Here is a 25374-nt window from a genome sequence, read left to right as displayed (position 1 = left end):
AAGGTCAGACCTGAACAAGCAGGAAGGGGTGTATGTGTGTGTGTGTGTGTGTGCGTGCATGTGCGTGTGCATGTATGTGTGTTGTGTGTGTGCCTCTGTGCGTATGTATGTTTGTGCATGTGTGCCTCTGTGTGTGTATGTATATGTGTGTTGTATGTGCATGTGTGTGCCTCTGTGTGTATATGTATGTATTGTGTGTGCATATGTGTGCATATGTGTGCCTCTGTGTGTGTTGTGTTGTATGTGTGTGTGTGTTTCTAGGGAGGAGAGTGAACAGATGGAGAAAATCAGGGTCCAGTAGTTGCAATAAAAAGAGATGTCCTGGACCCCAGGGAAAGCACAGTCCTGTTCCCCCAGCCTAGAATGGAGGGAACAGGGAATGCCCTGGGTCACCTCTTAAGGCAGTGAGCTTCCTGTTGTTGAATATGTTCAGGGAGAGATTGGATCACTGAATGTCAGGGATGTTTTAGGTAGGGACACCTGCCATTCCATCAGTTGGGATGTGGTTACTGAGGCAGCTAGGTGGAGCAGTGACAGGGTACTGGGCCTGGAGTCAGGGAGATGAGTTCAAATCTGGTCTCAGACACTTAGCAGCTGTGTGACCCTTGGCTAGACACCTAACTGCTGTCTGCCTCAGTTTTCCCATCTATTAAAAAGGGGGTAGTAGTCTCTACCTTCCAGGAATGTTGTGAGGTAAATGAGATAATGCATACAGAGTGCCTTGCAAACCTAAAAATGCTACATAAATGCTAGCTATTATGTTGTACTACGTAGCCGTAAACAAACCTTCCATTTTTGTATCCATGATTCCAAGATTCTGGGGCTATGCTGGCTCTGCCCCATTCTTATCCATTTGTCCCTATTTGTCTTGGGGCTGCTTTGGCTCTGTGGAGGATTTTAGGGAGTATGGGCTCCCAGTAGTTACAGTGCAAATGTGTTTGTGTGGGCGTGCATGTGTGTGTGTGTGTGTGTGTGTGTGTGTGTGTGTGTGTGTGTAAAAACACAATATGGGGTGACAGTGCTGTGTCTAAACATAAGCATGACCCTGTAGACTCCTACTTTGGAGTGTGGCTGCATGTCATGAAGAACATGCCTGACAGTGCAGTGGACCAGAGATCCCATCACTGTTTCCTAGGACATTGAAAGCTCTACTTCATCTGGCCTCCTGGTTTACCCTGGTTTCTGAAATTGTGTCAGCTTCTCCTTGAGGCACTTAACTTCCTGCTCCCTTGCTCTGCTAACTGACCTTCTCTGGGCTAATGGCTGCACTTTGGGACAGGTGGTGGTATTTTAGGCCTGGGAAGGTTGATCTATTCTAGCTCAGAAGTACAGTGGATAGGGCACTAGGCCTGGAGTCAGGAAGACCCATCTTGCTAAGTTCAAATCTGGTCTTAGACACTTACTAGCCATGTGACCCTGGGCAGGTCACTTAACCCTGTTGGCCTCAGTTTCCTCATCTGTCAAATGAGCTAGAGAAGGAAATGGCAGAGATACTGCTGTAGGTTTGCCAAGAAAATGCCAAATGGGGGTCAAGGAGAGTCAGACATGACTGAAATGACTGAACAAGAAATCAGAGTTGAGATTCAGATCTGTGCCATCTGATTGCAAAACCAAATTTCTTCCTGCGGAATCAGGCTGGCCATATTACATTCCTAACTCAAATGCTGCCTCCTACATGAGGCCTTTCTTGATCCCCCTTGGTAATTACAGTCTCCTGCACCCCCAAATTACCTTGTAGACGTTTCATTTGTATTTTTTGTGGACTTACATGTACGGATATTGTTTCTTTTTAAGTACTGTTCGGTTCATTGAAGGCAGAGGCTGTTGTCCCCCCCCCCGTAACCACAGAGCCTGCAGTGCTTGGCACACAGTAGGTGCTTAATACTTATTGGTTGAGTGATTGTTTTAGCTCTCTCATGAAATGGTAAGTTCTCCCAGGCTCTTTCTTCTCTCCATTCTGCAGTTCCTGACTCAGGGCTTCGGTGCCCCACAAACTTGATGAGTGATGAATTGATTCCTTGGGCAGCTTGCTCCTGGCTGGGCTTCTGCCACCCCAGTCCCCAGAGATCCAGCTGCAGAACTTCCCTGCCTTGCCTGGATGTGAACACTCTCCCCTCCTCCTTCACCTGGCTTGGGACTTTTCCCTAGGGTTCTAGCCCATGACTCAAGTTGCTGGCCCAGTGACACTTGAGGCATTTATTTTCCTTTTGGAAGTGAGCTCTCTCTGGTTCTGTCTGGTTTGATTTAAGAGAAGGGGCCAGGGATTGGCAAGGGGGTGACCTGGAGCGGATGTGGGAGCGAGGAGGGAAAGCAGACTTTTGTTTTGCATATTGGGTTTCAGGAATGTCTCCCACCCTAGCTGGGCTTCATTCATCCCTTCCCCCTTGCAGAATTTTGGAAGGTTAGCACTGGAAGGGGCCCTAGAGACTTCTGGATTTGGAGTTAAAAGACCCATGTTTGTATCTTCTCTCCACCCCTCACTGCCTGAGTGTCTTTGGATAAGTCACACTCTCCCAGCCTCAGTTTCTTTAAAATGTTAAACTGGATTGTGTTGAAGTTCTCTTCCCTGTCTAAATCTGCCATCCTGGTCTAGACCTGTCATTTTATAGATGGGGAAACTGAGACCCAGAGAAAGGAGTTGAGTTACCCCCAAGATCTCCTGCTAGCAAAGTGCAGAGAGTGTAGGCTAGAACTCAGGCCCATTGTCTCCAAAAATTTCTACTTTCTGATTCTTACCTTAGGATTTTTCTTTCCTTATCCTTAGTTTTTTGTAAAGCCTCTCTTGCCATTTGAGGCAGCTAGGTGGTCCAGTGATTAGAGCATTGGACCTGAGGTCAACAAGACCTAGGTTCAGATCCAACCTCAAAATATTATTTACTAGCTTTGTGAGTCTGGACTAGTCACTTAAATTCTGCCTCAGTTTTCTCATCTGAAAAATGAGAATGATAATAGCACCTACCTCCTTAGGGTTGTTCTGAGGATAAAGGGAGGTAATGTTCGTAGAATACTTGTTAACTCTTAAAGTTCTATATGCATCCTGTGATTTACTTCCTCCCTTTCCCCTTCATTCTGCTAGCCCATACTGAGCAGAGCAGATCCACTCGAAACCAGTGTCTGTTGACTTTTGAATCACAGAAACCAGAGGTGGAAGAAAGTTTAGTTCAGCACATGTTTATCATCCATTAATTCAGTAAGCATTTGTTCAGCATCTGTACTATTTAAGGTGTTGTGGGAGAGAAAGACCAAAGTGAATCAGTCCGTGCCTTCCAGGGTCTTACCTTCTTTAGGGAAAAACAGTACACACACAGAAGTCCATAGAGAACACAATACACGTCCCATCGAGGGAGAGAACCTATGCTATGTGTGTTTCAGATAAATAGGGGGCAGTTTGGGGTCAGTAGGAGGTGGGCTGTCTGCTGAGTTGGGAGGGTTTCTAAGAGACCGAGGTGGTGAGAGGAGGGAGTGCATTGCCGGCAAGGAGTCAATTGTGCAAAGGCCAGTTTGATTGGACTGAAGAGTCTGTGATGGAGTGAAATAAGGCTGGGATGGAGCCACAGTGAGAAGAACGTATCAGGGCAGCCATAGGAATTTGCATTTGATCCTAAAGGGAAAGGGGAGCGGCTAGAGTTAATTGAGCAGGAGGGTGACATGGTCAGATTTGCACTTAAAGAAACTCATTTGGGCAGCAGTGTGAAGGATGGATTGGAGAGAGGAGAGACTGAGCAGTCATTCATTACAAATGAGGAAACTGAGTCCTAGAGAAGGAAGTGGCATTGAGCCTCAGTTTCTCCATATGTAAAACAGGGGAGGAGGAGGTGGTACTTCCGTTACCCTTCTCACAGGGTGATGAGGAAAGGGCCTTAGTAAATCTTCCAACACCCCAGAACCATGAGTAGATCCTTGGGGCATGGAGGGGGCAGGGGGAGAGAGAGAGAGAGAGAGAGAGAGAGAGAGAGAGAGAGAGAGAGAGAGAGAGAGAGAGAGAGAGAGAGAGAGGCAGGCAGGCAGGCAGGCAGAGAGAGAGAGAGAGAGCGAGACAGAGAGAGAGAGAGATATCATGATGGTATAGTGGAGGAATCTGTTTCCCCTCTCTTTGTCACCTGCCTTGTTTCTTGGTGGCTCTAGCTGTGGTTCAAGTCCCACAGCATTGCTTGGTGACCTAGTTTCTTTACTACATAAGACAATTTCTCCCTCCAGGGTTTCCTAGCCGTAATTCTGGACTACGGAGGAAGGATACTGGACACTGACCTCTGGCCCTTTGGGCAACAGAATGAATAGATTGCAGTTCAGTTTCCTCCCACTCGTCTGCTGCGATGCATCCTTTCCATCCCCTCCCCATTATAACTGATAATCATGAGACAGAATCATATCATGCCATCATATCAGACCTGAGTATCTGAAAATATCAGAGCTTGGAGGGGGCTATGACTCATTTTACAGATGAGAAAACTGAGGCCTAAATGTCACAGAACTAGCTGAGGAAAGAGCCCCTAAGTGGTTTCCTCTTCCTAAGGTTTCTTCCATTGATAACCTCCTTGGTAGTGGCAGTCTGGCTGGTGCTGGAACTCAAGCCAATGTTCTTGCCCAGTGCCACACACTATGCTGCCTCCCAGCATGGTGAAGGAAAGGAGCAGGCATTTGGGGTGAGTCAGCCCTAATGAACACATTTCTTCCCATCTCCCCAGCGCTTTCCTCTGCCTGGGGAGGGTCTGTGGAAGCTGCGGGGAGACCAGGAGGAGGAGCTGAGGTCCCTGCCTCTCTCTGTCCCCCACTTCCAGCCCCAGAGTCGGACCCACATCCCACCGCCCCTGTGGTTTGCAGGGAAGTTCACATTTCTGGGAAGTTCCTCAGGGGTCTCTCTCTCTCTCTCTCTCTTAATTAAATACATTTGTTTTGTGAAAGCGACTAAAAATACTCCTGGCCGATGTTATCGGCAGGCTGGCTGGCGGGGAATCAGAGGAGTCGCTCTAATTAAACGGCCCCCAGTTTGTTTGTGATCTGGAATACATTTCCATGCTAATAAGGCGGCTGGGGGCAAGGGGGGCCCCCTTTCTCTCCCCCAGCTCCCTCTTTCTAGATAGGAAACTATGCAAATGACTTGGGGCTTTATCATGGAAGGCGGGGACTGGAGCTGAGCCAGTTGAAAGGAAAGAGGATTGGGGTGTTTGGGGTTGGGGTTGGGCATTGGAGGCCAGAGGGGGAGCTCTGATTGGGTGCCAAGCTAGGGATCGTCAAGCTGAGGCCAGGGGAGGGCTCCTCCTGCTTTGGTATTCTGAATACTAATTACCACACTAATGAGTGACAAGGATGTGGCACTTTAAGCTGACAAAGCACTTTATATGCATTATCTCATTCAGCCCTTACTATAACTGAGTGAAGGAAGTTCTGAGGGTTTAAGTGATCTGTCCGTGGTCACACAGCTAGGAAGTGTGGGAGGCAGGATTCAAACCCAGGTCTCCTCTGTATCCAAATCCAATGCTCTTTCCTCCATCCCTCATCTTGCTTTTCTGTCACAGAGCAAATGGCAGAACAAGGACTTGGTCCGGGGTCCTTTGACTTGGAACCCAAAGCTGTTTCCTCTCCCCTGCAGTTGTCTGTGAACAGGTGCTTTCTGGAGACAGAGTGCTTTGACTCAAAAGGGTGATTAACAATGAGAATTTCAGGCAAGCAGTTGGGAGGGATTTCTTTGGTCTAAGGCAGGAAGCATTCCAGTATTTCCCAAGTCTCACCACCTGCTTTATCTGTAATGAGAGTTGAATTATACAACAAGGCCAATCATAGGATTTATTAGAAGACAGGAGAAATCCACAAGCCCCAAGTTTTATTGGTGAGGAAACTGAGGCCTAGAGAGTGAAAGGTTTTTGCCCAAAGTCACAGTGGTGCAGATGGGATCTGAATCCAGGCTCTCTCAACTCCCCTGTTTGATGTTCTTTCCAGTACGTTGTCCTTGTGCAGGGAATCTCTACATCCCCTTCCATCTCAGAAACTCAGTGGGGAATCTGTGTCCAACTTCTCTTTTATAACTTGTGTGAATGCTGAAGTCTCCTTGTTGGACTCCCTGCGAGACCTAGGGGTGGAGTGCCTATAGTGAGTCCAGTCTCCCAGAAGGGATTATGATAGAGGTGACATCTACTTCTATGAGTAGGAGATTGGAGTCCTGTGTACAATTGTTGGGGAATTGCAAGATGTTTGTCCAGAGAGTCTGACCTTCTTCCTCTCCCTTGCACAGATCCTAGTGGACTTGTCCAGTCCCGGGGGACGCCCTGCCTTGCAGTATGAGAACGTGGTGGCCCACGAGGGCAGCTCCATTCTGAGAGATCTGGTTCTGAGTCCCAGCCGGCAGTATATCTATGCCATGACTGAGAAACAGGTAGGTTTGCATTCGTGTGCTCTTGACACCAGCAGGCATGTGATGATGGTTCCCTTTGTGGGCCAGGTTCTGGGGAGGCACCCAGGGGTTGTGCTGCTAAAAACTTGTACGGATAGCCATTTTATATACATCTGGGAGCTGAGAAGAGGCACCATGATTTCATGGAGGGAGCACAGACTTCCATGCCAGGTGCCCTGGGTTGTTTCCCATCTCTCCTGTCCACTGTGTGGTCTTGAGGGAGTCACTGAGCCACCTCAAGACTTGATTATTCTGTCCTGTAAAAAGAAGAGGGGATCATAATCCCTGTTCTTTCTGTCTCATGGGACTTCTGTGAGGACCAGAAGAAATGATGGGAGTAGAAATCAAAATAACAGACAATTATATCATCCTCTGCTGTTTAATAACATTATAGTAATGATAACATTCCTATAGAGCTTTCAGGTTTGTAAAGTATTTTACATGTGCTACCTGGTTTGAGCCTCACAACTGTCCTGGGAAGTAGGTGCTGTTAGCCTTTGTTTTACAGATGAGAAAACTGAGGCACAGAATAGCTGCATGAACTTTCCTAGGTCATCTAGCTAGTAAATGTTTGAGGGAGGATTTGAACTCAGGTCTTAGAAGTAGTAGTAGTAGTAGTAGTAGTAGTAGTAGTAGTAGTAGTAGTAGTAGTAGTAGTAGTATTTATGTAGCATTTTAAGGTTTTCAGGGTGTTTTACTTCCATTAATCTCATTTGACCCTCACAAGAACCCTGAAGTAGGTGCTGTTATTATCCTCATATTTTATAGATGAAGTGATTGTCCTGGGTCACCCAGCAAGCATCAGAATGGGCATAGGAACTTGGATCTCCTGATTTGAGGTGTTGTTGTCAGTAGAATGCGTTTTCTCTCTACACTCCCTGAGATACACTCCCTCTTCTCTTATCCCCTGTAGGCAGGGGCACATAGTAGGTACTCAATCTCTTTCATCCTGCGCAGGCTGGGGTGCATAATTGGTACTTAGAAGAGGTTCCCCAGCCCGTGTGTTTTGGTGCTGGGTGGGGATTCTGGTGGATTCTGGCAGGAAGTCCCATAAATGCTTATCTTTTTGGCCTCTTTCGAAGGGGCCTGGTGCTCCCCACATTATCATTGCCTGAGGGCTAAGTGGATGGGATATATTTATCTCATTAGCAGATCCAGATTTCTCTGAACCTCTAGTTCAGCCTTCCTCTTTTCTTCCCAGAAGTCCTCCTGGTCGTTGATTCTTGAGGGCTCCCAGCTGTGTGACCATGTTGGAACCAGTTTGGGTCTCTATTAGAGGATGGGGAAGTGCAGATCAGCCCAGCTTTGCATCTCTAGCCTCTCCAGGGTCAGCTCCTGCCTCTTGGAGAATGGGAATAATGATGATGCACAGAATATTAGAACTGGAATGGACCTTGGAGATCATCTGGTTCCAATCCAAACCCCTCTTTTTATTTTATTTTAAAAATATTGAGCATGTTTTCCCATTGCTGTCAGTTTTTACTGACACCCCCACCCCTATACAGTGTTTCCATAGTAAAGCAAAACAAGGGAGCTCATTGGCCACATCTGGCCCTGTCTGCCTCATGCCACTCTCTGGTCCCTCGACTCTCTGTTCTTCGTCAGCCAGACCTCTGTGTCAGTCAGACTTCTGAGCCCTCTCAGCATTGTTTGCCTTCCCATCAATGTGCTCAGCCTGTGAATCATTTTCCTCATTCTTCTTTCTTTACTTTGCATCAACTCATAGAAGTCTTCCCATGTTTTTTGGAATTTTTCCTATTCATCATTTCTTTATCCTATTATATTTACATACCACATTTTGTTCAGTCATTCCCTAGTTGTTGGGCACCCACTTTCTTTTCAGCTTTAGTGCTGTAGAGAAGCAAGGTGGCCTAATGGATAGAGAGTTGGCTTCAAAGTCAGGAAGACTTGAGTTCAAGTCTTGCCACTTAATGCACCCTGGGCAAATTGCTGAATGTCTCATGCCCTACTCTAGGAGACAGGGCCTGATCTTCATTAGTAATGGAGTGTCCTACCAGGGGTTCCCTATGCTGATGAGATCATAGGCCCAGTCCAAAAGACCTCCCCAATCCTAATGCCCCCTCTATCTTTGACATCCTTGGATGTGCTTAGAAATGGTATCAGTGGGTCCATGGAGCCATTTTACCTCATTTTACAGAGGGCGTAACGGAGGTCCTGAGAGGTCAGTGAATTGCTTCATTGGTAGGAAGGAAGGAAACAAATATTGATTAAGTACCTACTATAGGCCAGGCATGATACTAAAGCACTTCACAAATACCTCCTTTGGTCCGCACAACAATCCTGAGAGGTGGGTGCTCTTACCGTTATCTGGGTTTTACAGCTGAGCAGCTGAGGCAGGTAGGTGAAGTGACTCTCCTAGGGTCACATGGTTAGGTGTCTGAGGTTCTGTGTGCACTTAGGTCTTCCTGACTCCAGACCTAGTGTTCTCACTGCACTACATCGCTGCTTCCTGCTCGAGGTTAGTAGGTGTCTGAGGTGGGATGGAAGCCTAGTCTCTGATTTGAGGTCCAGTGGCATTTTCTAGTACAATGTCCTGACTCCCCAGAATGAACTTAGAGCCTATTAAAATATACCCAGCCCTGGCCTAGACATCTATTGAGTGTTGTCATTTCCAAATCTAATCATGTCTTGCTGTGATAAAGATTTCTTCATTTTTACCACGTTCAGACTCCTGTGTGTTTTAATCCACTGTCCTCTGACCCTGCCTCAGAGGTCTTCCTGTAAGTCAGGAAAGGGAGGGTATGATAAATGAGAGCAAGGAGGGATGATAGCAAGAGAAAGGAAGGGAGGGAGGGAAGAGGAAAAGAGGATGGTGTTTGGAGAAAAGGAGAGAGACAGGAGGTATAGCATGGAAAAGGGATGGATAGAAGGAAAGAGAGGAGGAGTCAGGTAAGGAAGAATTAGAAGGGGAGAAGAGAAAGAAAGGAAAAGGAGGGCAAGAGTAGGAGGGAGGGAGCCTGGGGAGTGGGGAGGAAACAAAGGGACGTGGGAAGATAGAGGAGGTGGGAGGGAAGAGACTGAGCGAGCCAGAGCAGAAGAGTCTGGGAGAGAGGACAGATGATAATAATAATAATGAAAACCTCTTGGAAAGCTCCTTTAGAAATCTCAGTCAAGCGGTTTTCTCCCAAGCACCTTGTTCCCTAATTCATCACTTCCTGCTGCAGGAGGCACTGGGGCCATCGTTCTGAATGGTCAGCCCCCTCTCCCTCCCTTTCGGGGGCAGCCCCCAGCGCCACTGAGACTGCCAAACAGATGTCGCTGGGGCCTGAGGGCCAGCTGGACTTGCATGACTTACTGACTGCTGCCCACCAGCAGTCACTTACCACCCAGTAGATCTGGACAAGCCTAACTCTTTGTGTGACCTTGGGTAAATCATTTCCTTCTTTCTGGGCTTGGGGTTTCCTCTTCTATTAGATAATCATAGGATCACAGATACAGAAGGTCACTGAGGCCAGTCCTTGGCTCTCCTATTTTGCATAGGGGGAAACTGAGGTAATCAGAAGCATGGGCAGGATTCATACTCAGCTCCTCTGATTCTTTAGTTTCAGTGTCCTTTTTCTTGTCCCATCTCTCCCCGCCCCCACTCTCTCTCAGAGTTCAGTTCCAGGCCTGAGATCCTAGGACTCTTTGACATGATGAGCTTTCCCATTAACACTGGGGTGTTCAGGGGCACAGGACCGGCAGAGGAAGGAGTCACAATTCTGCCTCCAGGGAGCTCTTGGGGAGACAAGACTGAAACACATGCAGTAGTCATGGGCCCCTCCGAGGCAGTACCCAGGCAGGGATGGGGTTGTCACATGTGGGCCAAAGTCTGGAGGGATCTCTAGGAAAGGAACAGTCACAGGACCATGGAGAGGACCCAGGACAGCTTCAGCTGGGCCCAGAAGGCGGGATAGAGTTTAGGGTAGTGGAGAGGAGGAGAGAGCATCTGTCTCCAGAACTGAGGGTATCTTTGCCCCTCCTTTGTTCCCCCCCTTTCCAGGTGTCTGTCTTGAGGAAGGAAGGAAGGAAACCAACTTAGGGGGATGCTCTCCATTCAGAGACAGCCAGGACAGGCCCAAGAGGCTTGTCTTTGCCTGCCACATTCTTTGCTCTGTCTATAGACTTGTTTTTACTGGTCCTGGGAAGCACACCTGTGCCTCCTGCCATCTGGGGCCGTGTGTGTGTGTGTGTGCACATGCACACATGCACAGAAGTGGGCCCTGTGGTATTATGCACACACATACATATGCATGTGCATTGCCTGTGTATGTACCCTGTGTTGCAATACATGCATGTACATGCATGTGTGTATCTGTCTATGTATCTTTTATACATGTGTATACAAGTGCATGTACGCCTGAGTGACTTGCCCAAGGTCACACAGTGCAGTAGTGACAGAACTGAGTCAGGTCTCCTGATGGCATTCTCGCCTTGCTGCGTACTTTCTGCCCCCATCCCCTGTTTTGTCAGCGTCTATCTCTATCTCCTGCTTCGCCCAGGTAGGGAGAATGTGCATTTGGGTGTGTGTCTGTGCATCCATTTGCATGATCTGGTGACAAAAGGATGAGATTTATGTTGACATGATCTAGATTTGAGCCTTTATCGAAACATGTGCTTATGTCAGTTATTCTCTGATCCTCAGTTTACTCATCTTTAAAATGGGCTAACGATGCAGCACTTGTCTCCTGATAAAATGCTTTGTAAACCTTAAGACACTTTGGAGATGTAAGTTGTTGTATTCTTTGTGCTGTTGTGTGTCTGTGTGGCATCTCCTGCTCTGTGGCTGTCAGTAAATACCAGGCTTTGGGGAGCACTATTTCCTTGACTTGATGACACCCACCCCCCTCTCTGAATGAGGGGCTTTGTGGCACGTTTATTCCTTAAATGAAAGTGAATTAAAAATAATTTTGTTTTCAGATTTCGAAAATTTTATTATAGCTTTTGCAATACACCCTGGGGTGTTGCTAAGCCAGGGTTGGGATCCATATATATCTCTCTCTGTATCTAGAGATGCAGCGTGGTTCAATGGAAAAACACCAGCTCTGGAGCCAGGAGGTCTGGGTTTGAGGCTGAAATCCGCCCCCTAATCGGTATCTCAAATCCTTCTCACTTTTCGGGCCTCAGTTTCCTTACCCATAGAATGAAACAATGATGCCTGGGCTGTCTCCCTCACAGTGGTGTTGGTTGGGGAAGTAGAAACTCACCCCATAAAGGGTGCGAAGTGTCATGAAAACAGGTGGCACATTTTAATGGCACTCTTGGACCTCGGATATCTGGAACATAACTCACTTAACCAGAATGCTACTCTGTGTGTCTTTGAGGCTAATGACTCAGAAAAGGTTACTGGCCCCAACTGAGTCATCCAGAGAGATTCTTGGGATGCCCTTGAGGCTGGCCCCAGCCCTACTGAGGACTTGGGGGCTTCCAGATTGCTCCTCCCCCCTTTATTTCTCAGGCAGCAGTGGTGGCCCTTGGAGGGAGCCTGGAAGGGATTGATGTCTCACTTTTACAGGAAAGGGAACTTGAGAAGGTGAATGACCTGAGCACAGTCTCCCCGAGAGTTGGGCACAGGAGGAAGTCCAGGGTCTTGTCTTAAGGCTAGTGCTTCCTTTCCCCCATCTTTAATATATGGGGTGTGTGTGTGTGTGTGTGTGTGTGTGTGTGTGTGAGAGAGAGAGAGAGAGAGAGAGAGAGAGAGATGAAAAGACAGAGTAGATAGAGAAAGAAAGAGGACAGAAGGGAGAGAAAGAGGAGGGAGAACAGGGGGAGGGAAGAGAATGACATAGATGGGACAGAACGAAAGAGAGTCTCATCCTTGACTTTTGCTATTGGCTCTTTCAGGGCCTTGGCTTCTTGCTTTGCTTTGGGTCACCCTCCCAAGCTGGGGCCATCTCTGGGGGCCCCAGACCTGGCCCTCCCTGCCAGCTCTCTGCTTCCTCTCTAAGGGGAATGTTCTTTCCTTTTCCACTGGCTATGGGATCAGGCAGGCTGCCCACAAACATTGATGCCCCTGCTAGGTCAGGCTCAGGAGATACAATGACAAACATTCAAACAGTCCCTGCCCTTGAGGTGATTCCGTCTGAGGTGACTCTGTGCACATGAAGAAGCAGGGGGATAGTACTGGTGACCAGTCCTGGGATATCCCTGGTCTCTGTAGTGAGGACCTTCCTCTGCCAATGAAGGTTGGGACTTCTGTACGAGGTTTAATCTTAGAAAGTTGTGTAGACCCCTGAGAGGTGGCTCACCTTGCGAAAGATGTCAGAGGGGAGACTTGAACCCACCAGAACCTGCTATCTTCCAGCACTCAGATAAGTACAGTGTAGATACTGGGGAATGGGCGTGGGAGAGGCGGCCTGGAGCAGGTGTGGTCTGAATGGAGCTTGGAAGAAAACCAGGGATTTCTTATAAGAGGTACAGGTGGGGAGGGAGTGTGGATGATCCCAGCTCCGTCTACACCTTCCCATTTTTGTCCATGTTCTCTTTAGTCGTTTACAAAGCGTCTGCCGGCCTTACTCTGGCTTTTGTTTTTTCAAACTTTTTTTGTGGGGGCTGCCAGCATAGGACTCAAACTGTCCATCTGGGGTTCTTTGCTTTTACTACCTGCCTGACCCAGCAATGGTTCTGGAGTTAGAATTTTTAAAATCCGCCTCAGATGCTAATCAGTGTGTGACCCTTATCCTTCCTGGGTCTCAAATGCTGGGGCTTAGAGCAGCTGGCCTGGGAGTCCCTTCTAGCTTTTAGAGCCTCTGATCTCTCCTCATTCCGATGTTTCCTTGATGCCGTGTCTCAGGCCATTTCTTTCTCGTAGGTCTTTATTGGAAATACAGAGTGTCCCCAAAGTCTTAGTGGAACTTACATAGCTTTGAACCACAGTGAGACTTTTGGGACGCAGTATTTTATAGTTTACCTGTTTATTGCATCCTGAGTTACCTAGAAGTTTGGTTCTTCAGTGTCTGAGGTGTTTAAAAATTTCCAGCCATGTAGTAGTAGTAGTAGTGATGGTAGTAGTAGTAGTAGTAGTAGTAGTAGTAGTAGTAGTAATAGTAGTAGTAGTAGTGATGGTAGTAGTGGTGGTGGTGGTGGTGGTGCTGGTGGTGGTGGTGGTGCTGGTGGTGGTGGTGGTGCTGGTGGTGGTGGTGCTGGTGGTGGTGGTGGTGGTATACAAATACACACATGTGTATGTATATAACAGTTTAGTATAAGCAATCCTGCTCTGTATCTGACCTATTATTCTGCTCTAGAAGTCTAGCGCTGGAAGGGCGTCTGACAAGAAGGCCTCTGGAGAGGATGTCTTCATGTCTCTCTGCTGGACAGGGTCTCTGTCCCTGCAGTCAGACTTTTTTTCCACAGGAATTCATTCATTCATCAATATTTATTGAGTACCTGCTTTGAGCAGAAGAGTAAGAGCTGGTGGTCATGGAGGAGGAGGAGGAGGGGGAGACCTAGCCACTGATAAATATGGAGCAAGGCAAATGCATTAAATGCATGGGGGTGGGGGTGGAGGGGTGCTCCTGAGAGAGACCAAGAGCACTTCCAGCCTGAGGCTAATGAGGGAAGGAGAGAGAGAGGCTTTATGGAAGACAGGCAATGGAACCAATCCCACATCATCTCTTGTCATCCAAAGGCAGAGATGGGCATGGTGGGGATGATGCACTTGTCCTGTATTTAAGAACCGAACGCTTAGAGAGGGGACCTGCCTGCTGGGCTCGTCATAGTGAGTCACTGTCAGAGCTGGAGATGGAGCCTAGGGTCCCCCACCAGGTCAGGCCCCTTCCCACTCCCCCATGATCTTGGGGTCATAGGCTTGATGAAAAGCTAGGAAGGACCCTTAAAGGTCATAATGCCCAGCCTTCACATTTGAGACTGGGTGAAATGGCTTGCCCATGAGGCAACTAAGGGGCCCCTAGTCCATAAAGCAGCACCTGGAGTCATAAAGATCTGAGTTCAAATTCAGCCTCAGGCCCTTTTTAGCAGTCTGACTCTGCGCAAGTCAATTAATCAGTAAACATTTTAAAGTTCCTGCTGTGTGGCCAGGTACAATGGGGTACACCAGGATGCAAAAAAAAGGCAAAAGAGGTCCCTGGCTGCAGAAAACTTACAGTGTGATGGGGGAGACAACATGCAAACAAATATACACAAAGCCATCTCTGTTCAGGACAAATAGGAACTAAGGGATTGGGGTCAGTGCTGTTTGCCTCAGTTTCCTGATCTGTAACCTGGCGGGCTTCTTGTGAGGGTCAAATCAGATAATTTGTAAAGTGCTTAGTACAGTGTCTGACATACAGTAGGCGCTTAATAAGTGCTTATTTACTTCCTTCCACAGAGGTAATTATGGGCAGAGTCTTAGGATTCACACTCGGGTATAGCGACTCAAATTGTGGGTCGAATGATGTCTCAGCTACAACATGGAAGGCTTATTCTCTCATAGGAATTTATCTAGGCTTGTCCTCTGTACTTCCCTTTAAATCGGAGATGTTGACTTTTCCTGTTAGAATGTAAGGTCCTTGAGGTCAGGGACAGTCTTGATTAGTATTGAGGATCCCCGTGCTGGACACTTCCAGAAGGAAGGTCAAACAACTCCAACTCCCCTGTTGATTGATTATGACTCCCTGGTTTTATAGGTCAGGAAACTGAGGCTTGAGAAGGAACATGACTAGTCCAGGGCCCCCCTGGCAGTTGGCAGTGACAGCCAGGATTTGGGTCGGTCTCCAGTGCCCTGGCATTTCATTGCCTTCTCTGGTCAGCGGACAGCGTCTTTTCTACTCCAGAGGAGATCGACAGGGAATCTCACTCCTCTCCTCTCGCTCTTGGCTCAGTTGATTAATAAAAAGAAATATTTGCGAGGCGCTGTTGTTATCGGAGAAGCCGAGAGAAGTAATTAAGTGAACAATTGTGTCCTGGCTCCTAGGGGCCAGAAGCTCCAGGGGATTCTAATCTCATCTGGAGGAGCTATTAATTAGGAGCCCAGAACTCTGTTAGGCCGCCTTTTGTTTGCACATTGGAGAGGAGCTGGCTCGGGCTTAGTTTATTGGGAAGAATTTGGGGCCAGGGGAGTCAGGAGATCCGGGGTCCAGCCCTGGGTGGGCCTCTGGCGAGCTGCTGCCCTACTCTGAGCTGCAGTTACTTTCTTGGTATAAATGAGGGGTTGGATTTCGAAATGGTCCATGAGGTCTCTGCAGGCCCAGGTTAGCGACTGTGGGCATTTGTTCATTTTCTTCCCTCCTAGCCAGCTGGGGCAGATGCTGGGGACCCCCAGGAGAGGCTGGAGGAAAAAGGGGGTGCAGTTAATGGCCCTGGGAGCCCAACAGGACTTTTTGGAAGGGGAAGTGGGTGACAGATTTGTTCATTGGAGGCTGGGGAGAAATCTGGGGTTTTTTCTTGTTCCCTGAATTTTCTTAAGGATTTCTCTAAGGATTGTCAATCTCTGGAAGGAAGGAAAAGGCTTATGGGCTGTAAGAGGAGCTTCATTAAACTCATTCTCTCTCTCTCTCTCTCTCTCTCTCTCTCTCTCTCTCTCTCTCTCTCTCTCTCTCCCTCCCTCCCTCTCTCCCTCTCTCCCTCTCTCCCTCTCCCTCTCCCTCTTCCTCTCCCTCTTCCTCCCTCTCCCTCTCCCTCCCTCCCTCCCTCTGCCCCTCTCTCCCCCTCTCCCTCTTCCTCTCCCTTCCTCTCTTCCCCTCTCCCTCCTCTCTTCTTCTCTCTCCTTTTCCTTCCCTCCCACCCCTCTCTTTCTCCCATCCTCCCTCCCTCCTGCTCCCTCTCCCCCCATCATTAACATGTATATGTTGAACAGATAGAAGGATTTGTCCAAATTGGGGGAGGGGGGCAAATAGAGAAGAATGAGTGCATCTTCTATTAGCATAGCCCTTGTTCTTCACCCCCCTCCCCCCTAAAAAAGAAAGACTAAATCCTAGAATGTTTAGAACGGAGAGGAACCTTAGAGCCCAGGATACTGGAATGGTGAGGTTGAAGTGACCTGAAGACATAGGACGCCAGGCTGGACCGGACCTGAAACGCAGCCCATGAATGGTGTATGAGGACCGGAGAACTAGTCACTTGCTCTGATCAGTTCATTTTGTTGTCACTCATTTGTTCCAGTCATGTCTGACTCTTCCTGACTTCATTTGTTTTTGTTTTTGTTTTTTTGGCAAAGATACTGAAGTGGCTTTACCATTTCCTTCTCTAGCTCATTTTACAGATGAGGAAACTGAGGCAAACAGGGTGAAGTGACTTGCTCAGGGTCACACAACTAGGAAGTGTCTGAGGCCAGATCTGAACTCAGGTCTTCAGGCCCAGCACTCCCTCCTCCATACCACCCAGCTGCCCCCAACTCATTTTACAGGGGAGGAAACTGAGACCCAGAAGAAAGGAACTGACCCAAGGTCATAAATAAAGTTGACCAGCTGTTTTGATTCCCAGCACTGCTGGCTGTCTCAGTGTGAGCAGCCAGAGAAGGTCACATTGACTCATTTGTACCTTTCCATGTTCATATCTTGCCTTATTTCATGACAACCCCCTGAGCTGAGTAGAATGAGTATTATTGTGCCCATTCTACAGATTGGGAGACCAAGTCTTAGATTATATGAGTGGTGACTGGCAGTTGTCACCTCATGAGTTAGAGGATCCATAACCTGGGGCAGCACCCTCTCTTCTCTTATCCCTGACCCAAGTACCTGGGTTCAGGCTGGTCAGGACTTCTCCTGGGTTCTGTAATGGAACCCAAAGCAGTGTGCAGCATGTGGTGAGAGGGTAGGGGGCAGAAGAGGAGGCCAGTCAGTGGCTGTGGGTGGGGAGAGCTCTGGGCTTGTAACCAGCATGTTTTCTCATTCTGACCTCTTCATTTCATTTACCAGATGTTCTAATTCTTTATGTAAATGGTTATTTAAGACTTCTCAGAGCCACTGTCCTGCATTTAAATTAGCAACAGATTCAGTTCTCTTGCCACTGGTAGGGAAGACGTGTAAACTGCAGTTTTTGCCTAAAGAATTTCCCCCTCCCTCTTCCTTCCCCTTCCTCTCCTCCTTCCTGAGGTCCAGGGGGATGACATGTGACCAGCAGGGGGATGCTGTCTGTAACAGACCGTTTTCAGCTGTTAGAACTTAGGTTTTGTCCAGAGGATCATAGCTGAGGGCAAAGCGTGTGTGTGTGTGTGTGTGTGTGTGTGTGTGTGTGTGTGTGTGTGTGTAGTTCCTTGAGGTCAGGAACTGCCTTTTACCTCTTTTTGTATCCCCAGTACGTAGTTGCCTGGCACATAGTAGGTGCTTAATAAATGCTTGTTGATTGACTCCCTTGTCCCTGCTCTTGCTCTTTTTTGACTGTACCTAGAAGCAGCTTTGACTAAATCCCCAGGTGTCTGCTGCCCAACCACAGGGTGGATTTGACCACTGAGATAATTCTTTGATTTGGGGGAGAGTGACTGCTAGTGGTGGAGGTCATGGGATATTAGACCTGTAAGGAACTTTAGAACTGGGAATGTTAGTGCTGGGAGGGCCCAGAAGATCACCTTGGAGACCTGTAGAGCATTTCACATATGTTTTCTCATTTGAACCCTACAACCCTATGAGAAAGATTCTCCTGGTTTATATTGTCTCTTTTTTCCAGTTGGAGAAGCTGAGGTTCAGTAACATTGAATCCCTGGCTCCTGGTCACACTGTCGAGTCAGAGAAGGGATTTGGACGCAGGGCATGCTAGCTCTCAAGACCTGAACTCATTCTGTTATTCCAGAAGTGTCAAATCCAGGCCAGCACAAAAGAATGGGACAGAGATAATGTTAATATGTGGTTTTCTAAGCCAGTATGCCTTCAAAGGGAGAAGATGGCTTAATGGTCCTCTTTTCTATTTGAGTTTGCCATTCCAGACATGCCTCATGCTGTGCGGTGTGGATGGAAGGGCTGAGGTGCCAGAGCAGGAAGGAACCCATCTCATCTCCTTCATTTATTTGTGGAGAAGTTGAGGTTCAGAAAGCTTAAATGCCCTCTTCAGAATCTGACGACCTGTCCTTGGCAAAGTCAGGAATTGAACCTAGGCCTCCTGAATCAAACGTTCAAGGCATGACCTCACATTCACTTTCTAGGCTCATCTCCCTGCTGAAGGTTCTCCTAACCCCAAACCTCAGCCTGGCCCAGCTGACTTTTTTTCTCTAGCCTTGCCCTGAGCCTGCCCTCCCTCACACTTCATTCACACCTTTAAATGTCTGTTATATTCTGTACAATTTACCACACTTTGTGAGAGAGAGATCAGACATGGGTCCCTGACAATCCTTACAGTCTGGCGGGAGTCATGGTATGTGCCCAGAAAAATAGAATCTAGATTGAGATATGAGAGATCTGTAAGAATATTGAGGGATCTCAATACTACAAAGTCCAATGAGAGAGAATATCACTTCTGGTTTGTGTATGTACATTTGTGTATGTGTATGTATATATACACATATCTATCTATCTACTTCTATCCATATCTGTCTGTCTGTCTATCAAGAGAAAGGCTTTCTTGGGAAGCTGGGGCTACAACAGTTGGTATGGGCTGCAGAAGGAAGTTTTTGGGGCAGAGAATAATGTTCCAAGGTGGGAGATCCTGGTAGGTGTTTGGGGATGGTGAATAGAATATGAAACTCATGGAGCCTAGTGAGGGTGAGTTTAGGGCAGGAAATCTAGGTTGCATCCAGATTGTGAAAGGCTCTGGATGCCATGTTTCCCCATCAGAATTCAAGCTCGGGAGGTCTGGGGCTGTGTTTTTGCTTTTCTCTGCATTTTCAGCCCTTGGTATGGTGCCTGATACACAGCAGGCACTAAATAAATGCGTATTGACTGCATAGGGAGCCATTGTGTGTTCTTGAGTTGGATAGCAGCTTTCTCAGCCATGTCCGGAAGGTTCTTCAGAAGGCAGAAGGATGCCAGAAGTCATTTAGGCCGGCTGTATCAAACTTAGAGAAACTGGAGGGTCTGCTACCTTGTACGTAAGAATCCCAGTGGGCTGTACACTAACTTAGTTTTAAAATGTAGTGGCTTCAGTGTGTTTTGTATTTTTATTTATTCTGTTAAATATTCCCCAGTTATGTTTGTTGTCCTCTCTGCTGCTGTAGGCGGACCTTGTTGGTCTGCAGGCTGTGTGTTTTCCATGACTGATGTAGTCCATTCTTCACCTGAAAGGGAATACCTCCTTCCACACTCCCAACAAATGGTCCTAGAGTTAGGGCTGGAAGAGGTCTTAGAAGCCTTCAGATCCAGTCCCCTCATTTTATAGATACAGAAAGTGAGGCCTAATGAGGGGTGGGGTGACTGGTCCAGGGTCACACACCTAGTATGTTTCTTGATGCGGTAATAGGACCTGGGTCTTTGTAATTCCAAGCCAAACATTCAGCTTTATTGTCCTAGGATCATCTCTAGTGATGGGGAAATTACTCCCTCTCTCCCATCTCTAAATCCAGGATCCTGTGATTTTCTTAGGCAGCTCAGTCTTCTCCGAATAACTGCATTATTAGGAAGTTTTTCCTTTCATGGAGTGGAAGTGAGCTTAACTTGTTGCAGTATAGGGTAGCCAGCCCTGGGGCTGGGCAGTGTTCTCCCCTCCACTTCCTCAGAGCCTCTGCAACGTATCTCCTGTCATTTCCTTGCAGGTGACTCGGGTTCCGGTGGAGAGCTGTGAACAGTATACCACATGCGAGCTGTGCCTAGGCTCCCGGGATCCCCACTGTGGATGGTGTGTCCTTCATAACATGTGAGTCTCTGTTGAAGTACGGATGTGGTCATTGAGTTGGAGTGGGAAGGAGCCCAGTCTAGTGATGATGCCATCTGCATTCTTGATTCTCATCCCAGGACTTCTGATGGCTTCTTCTCTCACCTGGGATATACGTCCCAACCCCTCGTTCTGGGCCTTGGTGTTCTCTGGGGACAGTATTAGTTCAGGAATTTTTAAAAGACCCCTGAGTGAGATAAAGGGGGGCCAATCCCAAAATGAGGAAGATTGGGTTGCTGGAGAATGAGCTGTGAATGTGGGAGTCAGGAGACCTAAACTCAGTCCACCATTAACTGTATAATCTTAGACAAGTGACTTATTTTCCCCATTAGTAAAATGTAAGAGTTAGGTTCTATGATTATTAGCACGGTCCCCTTGCTGCTCTAATATTCTGTCACTCAGGAATTCTAAAGCTACAGTGGAACGTGTGTTATCCCAGCTTGGACCTGGGGAGTGTTTAATTAACTTGGACTCACTCTTGGCTCTCCCATGGTTAGGCCAGGGCAGCCACTGGGGGGACAGGGCCTGTCGGCCAGAGAGCAGGTCGCTGACCCCCAGGATAAAGACTGCTGATGATTGCCAGGGCCCCAGGAAGCTACAGGATTTGTGTGTAATTGTTATATATACGTATATTTTTGGCTCCTTTACAGAACTTAATTAAAGTATCCTCTGTTAATGAAAGTAATATAATGAAAAACAAAATGGAGGAGAGGGATAGAAGAAGGATTGTGTTCCTCTTCCCTCTGGAAGATTTGCCTAGGGTGGGAGACCCTTCACCTCAAAACCGTGGTCTCTTGGTCTCTCATGGACTCTGAAATGTCACCAGTAGATAATCATGCCTGTTCCTCCCAAAGTTCCCTGTTCAAATTCCAGATAATCATGGAACCAGGGACCATAAACTGTCATCAGCTACCATGTTAGTATGGATTGAAATCCTCAAGTGTTAGATAGAACTGGGCAGGTGTCAGAAGGGACTGCAGAGGCTAGCTGGTCCTATCTCCTCATTTGATGGTTGCAGAAAGGCAGCTTTGTAAGTGTCACTGCTTTCTTACCCATACAGTCTTGGGCAGATCACTTCCTTCTCTGGACCTCAATCATTTCTTCTATAAACTGGGGACAGGCTTGGACTGGATTGGATCAATCAGTAATTCTTCACTTTACTGATATGGAAACTGAAGGCCAGACTGGGGCCGTGACTTCCCCACTGCCCCTAAGCTTGTTAGTGGCCCTGCCCGGACTAGAATCCAGTCCAGTAATCCTTCAGCATCATTTTCCTCCCCCTTGAGACAAAATAGGTGAGCCCCAGAGTGGGGACCATTCTCCCTTTGCTTGTTCTCTGGGGCCCAGAACAAGTCACCCAGAGGTGAGAATGTGTATGTTAGATGACTATCAAGGTAGGGATGAGGTCTGGACAGCACTACTTTATTCAGTCACCTAGCTTTGTGTCTTCCTGATATGGAAATCCAAGTCCCTTATTGAAGGTTTCTTGGAGGCAGTGCTATTGGTGGTGTTGGGTTTTGAATAGTGGGAAGTAATAGTCTTTAAGCTTCTTGAGGAGAAGATCTGCTTTTCATTTTTGTCATTATGGCCCTGGGGTATATAGCATGGCTCCCAGAATGTGTCAGGCACTGAATAAATGATTGTTGGATCGAGTTGAGAGCACATTGCTATGGTAGGGAACAAGGTAAATAAAGATGGTGGAGAGGGCCTCCAGGCCCGTCCAGTTGGGTTGGAGTTCCAGTTGAAAGGAAGGCTACTGACTCAAAAACAATCTCCTTGAGGGCAGAGACTGTTGCTGTCTTTGTGTCCAAGGCCCTAGCACATGGTAGATGTTTACTGAATGAATGATTGACTAAGGCTGGAAAATCAGGATGGTGCCAAAATGTAGAAGGTCTTGGATACTTTGGAAAAGGAGGAAAACTTCCCCAAAGGTATCAACATCCCAGTGATGGTGTCTCTGTCTTCTTCCTGCCATCATGCCAGTTGTTCCCGGAAAGATCGCTGTGAGCGGGCTGATGAGCCCCAGCGTTTTGCATCTGACCTGCTCCAGTGTGTCCAGCTCACTGTTCGGCCAAAGAACATCTCGGTCACCATGTCTGAAGTCCCGGTACGTCCTGTCTCTCCTAAACCTTTCAACAGTTTGGGGTGGAAGAGTCCCCTTGCCACTCTGTGGGCTTACCACCAAGCTGTGGGCAACTTGTCTCACACTCTGGTACAAGTGCCCACTCATCCCCTCTCTTATCTCTGCTGCTGTAGCTTGTCCTGCAAGCCTGGAATGTTCCAGATCTCTCAGTGGGAGTCAATTGTTCTTTTGAAGATTTCACAGAGTCAGAGAGCCGCATCGAGGATGGGAAAATCTACTGCCGTTCCCCTTCTTCAAAGGATGTGGTGCCCATCACTCGGGGCCAGGGTGAGTAGGGCACTGTGCTGTCTAGGGACTGGAACCCCTCCCCTTCAGTTTTTGGATCATGAGATGATTTGATTCTATTTAACAAAATTGTGTAGTTGAATGAGCACGATATCTGGCGTCAAAAGTCCTAGGTTTGGACTTAGGTGCTATGTTTTCTTAGCGATGTGAGTTTGGGCCTGTTGCTGCCTCAGTATCTACCTGTATAAAATGGGACATGGGAATGGAGTGGGACTGGACTGGATTGATCAGTCAGCCCTCATCTGTTCATTAAACACCTACCTTGTGGTTTGTTGGGTTATGTTTAATTGAGACTGGGTCTCTCCGTCTCACCTAGGCTGTGAAAGCACAGTTGCCACTTACAGACCATTCCTACTGCTGATTGATTTGGGACCTGTTGACCTCCATTTCGACAGTATGAACCTGTCATGTCTGTTGACTTGACTTGAATCTGGAGTCAGATGCAACTTCAGAGATCCTCATCTAACCCAACCCATTTTACAGAAGAATGAACTGAATCCCAGAGAGGGAGAGTAATTTGCCCATGGTCACTCAGTATTAAGAGCTGGACCTCGAACTAAGGTCTTTGGAATACAAGTCTAGGGTTCTCCTTCCCACACACCTCAGATGGTACCTCCCCAGATAGATGAGCAGACAGCCATGGGGCCAACCATTTTTAACATGGAACCAAACATGGGAAGAGCCCAGAGTGTTCCACACACTAACGGATAGCTCCCCATGGCTAAGGGGACATCCCTCCCAGAGTCTGTCTGTCTGTCTTTCTGTCTCTGCCTCTCCTCTCCTCCTCACTCCCCTGGTAGAACCCCAAGTGATAATATTTGTTTATTTGCTTTGGCTAATTGGTGAGAAGGATGGGGGTGGGAGGCCAGGGCAATTGGATATTTTTTTAAAAACTCCAAAAGGCTTATTTCTGAAATTTGAAGGTGAGTCTGAGAAAGTCTCAGTCTAAAATTCAGTCTTAGAAACATCCTGAAAACCCGGAAGAGCATTGGGCTGCTAGAGCCCTCCCTTCCTTGTAGCCCAGGGTTGAGAGGTCAGCGAAGCGCTGGTCATGCTGCTCTCTGACCAGCTTTCCTCCCTCTCGCTATCTTGGCTGCCTTTTCACAGGGCACATCTGCATGGAATCATGAGTGTGGTTTTGCAAGGGGCCTCCTCCTTCCTCCCCGCCTTCCCCCCTGCTCCCTTCCAGGATCTCGCTCTCCCATCCCTAGTTTGTTCCTTCATTCTGTCCCATATCCCGTGCCTGTGACATCACCAGTGCTCATGCCTGGGCTCCTGACCTCCTCTGGGAGAATGGCCTGGGGTCCCAAACACAAGATTTCAGTCCCCCATCCCCCCAGCTGTCCCTGGAAACACAGGACTGGGGGTGGGCAGTAGCAAGGGAGAAGCTCAGCATCTGATTAGTATCAGAGCAGAAGCCCATCGTGAATGGCCACACTGTGTTCTGGTAGTGTTGAGCTGGCTTGAAGCATGATGGCACATGTCCTGTGTGACATGAGTCACTCCCAGGGAGCTCTCCGTGTTCCTCAGGCACCCCCCTCCCAATCTCTTTGACTGCTTCTCCTGCTGTCAGCCCAGGGCTTTCCTGGTGCTGGACAGAGTGTTTATTTTCATTTCCAGTCCTGGCTCCCATAGGGAGCATTTGAACTCATGTTTACTGAGTTCCTTCTAAGACCCTGGGTCAGAGGATGCTCAGTGGGAGTGTCAGGGCTTAGGAGGTTGGACTGGTGAACAGACTGGAACACAGGCTGGAGCCCAGGCTGATGCTGCTGTGTCCCAGCCCCTGTGGGGAAGACTGGACTGGAGTCAGCCTCTCTCCACGTCCTTGAAAAACTGGCTCACTAGTTACAGGGACCAGACTTACCCCAAGAAAATACTGGAGAGTGGTTTGCGAGAGAGGATAATAAAAGGCTAGGCTTGCGATTTCAAACTGTGAGTCCAACAGGGAGTTCAGAGAAAGGGGAAATCATTGTGGGCTAAAGGAATAATCATTAAAAAAAATAGTGACCATTCAAATGAGTCAGTGTAGCAGAGTGAACAGAGGGAGAGTATTCTCAGAGGCAGGAGAACCTGCTTTCTCAGCGTCCCTGGGATGATGCCCATGGGCAGGGGGAGAGGAGGTCTTTCTACCCCAACAGTGGTTGACCTTTTTGCTGTCACAGACCCTCTTGGGCAGCATGCTGAGGCCCATGGGGCCCTTTTCAGAAGAATGTTTTTAAATGCATAAAATAAAATGTTTAGGATTATAAAGAAAGCCAATTATACTGAAACACAGTTATCAAAATAATTTTAAAAAACATCCTTTCCTACCCTGATGAAATTTTTAAAAATCTGTATCACACTTTAAGCACTTTAGCATAATGTTCTCCATGTATTACGTCATTGGAGTCTTGGAATGGCCTTGTGATGAGAAGGTAGTAGGGTCATCATTCTCCCAGTGGTATAGATGAGGAAACGGAGTGGAACGTCTTGCCTAAGGTTACAAGGCCACTCGGTGGCCATGCTTTGATTCCAGATTCTGAGGAGTCAGAGAAGCTAAGACAGCTGACAAGAGGATCTGAGGGAGCTGTTAAGTCAGTGGAAAGCAAAGCAACCTCATGGTGATATTGTTTCCATCCTGTAACCTTCGGGGGTACAGTGGGGTGCAGCTCTGTGTCTGCAGGTCACCTGTTCTCTGCTGCTCTTCTCTGGACTCCCCAGAGTTGGGTCTTCCAGAACCTAGGTTGGGAATTGTGGGCAGGACACAGAGCTGACATTCAGCCACTACAGCATGAGGCAAGGAGTCCAGAGACCTGGTCTTACCACTAATCTCCCAGTGTGATCT

At 47.8% G+C, this 25374-nt stretch overlaps 1 protein-coding gene across 1 annotated transcript in view; it reads left to right on the top strand.

Annotated features, from left to right (window-relative positions):
- Positions 1–25374, top strand: part of PLXNA1 (plexin A1) — a 291520-nt gene that overhangs the window by 139809 nt on the left and 126337 nt on the right. Inside the window, exons 4-7 of the mRNA XM_072598341.1 lie at positions 6230–6370; positions 20004–20104; positions 22106–22229; positions 22379–22532. Coding sequence (XP_072454442.1) covers positions 6230–6370; positions 20004–20104; positions 22106–22229; positions 22379–22532 — 520 coding nt within the window. The remainder of the gene's footprint in view (positions 1–6229; positions 6371–20003; positions 20105–22105; positions 22230–22378; positions 22533–25374) is intronic.

The sequence above is a fragment of the Notamacropus eugenii genome, chromosome 3, assembly GCF_028372415.1.
Source record: "Notamacropus eugenii isolate mMacEug1 chromosome 3, mMacEug1.pri_v2, whole genome shotgun sequence".
In the NCBI taxonomy this organism is placed as follows: domain Eukaryota; kingdom Metazoa; phylum Chordata; class Mammalia; order Diprotodontia; family Macropodidae; genus Notamacropus; species Notamacropus eugenii.
Note: the sequence above shows the minus strand (reverse complement) of the source record. Positions and strands in the feature narration are given on the sequence as shown.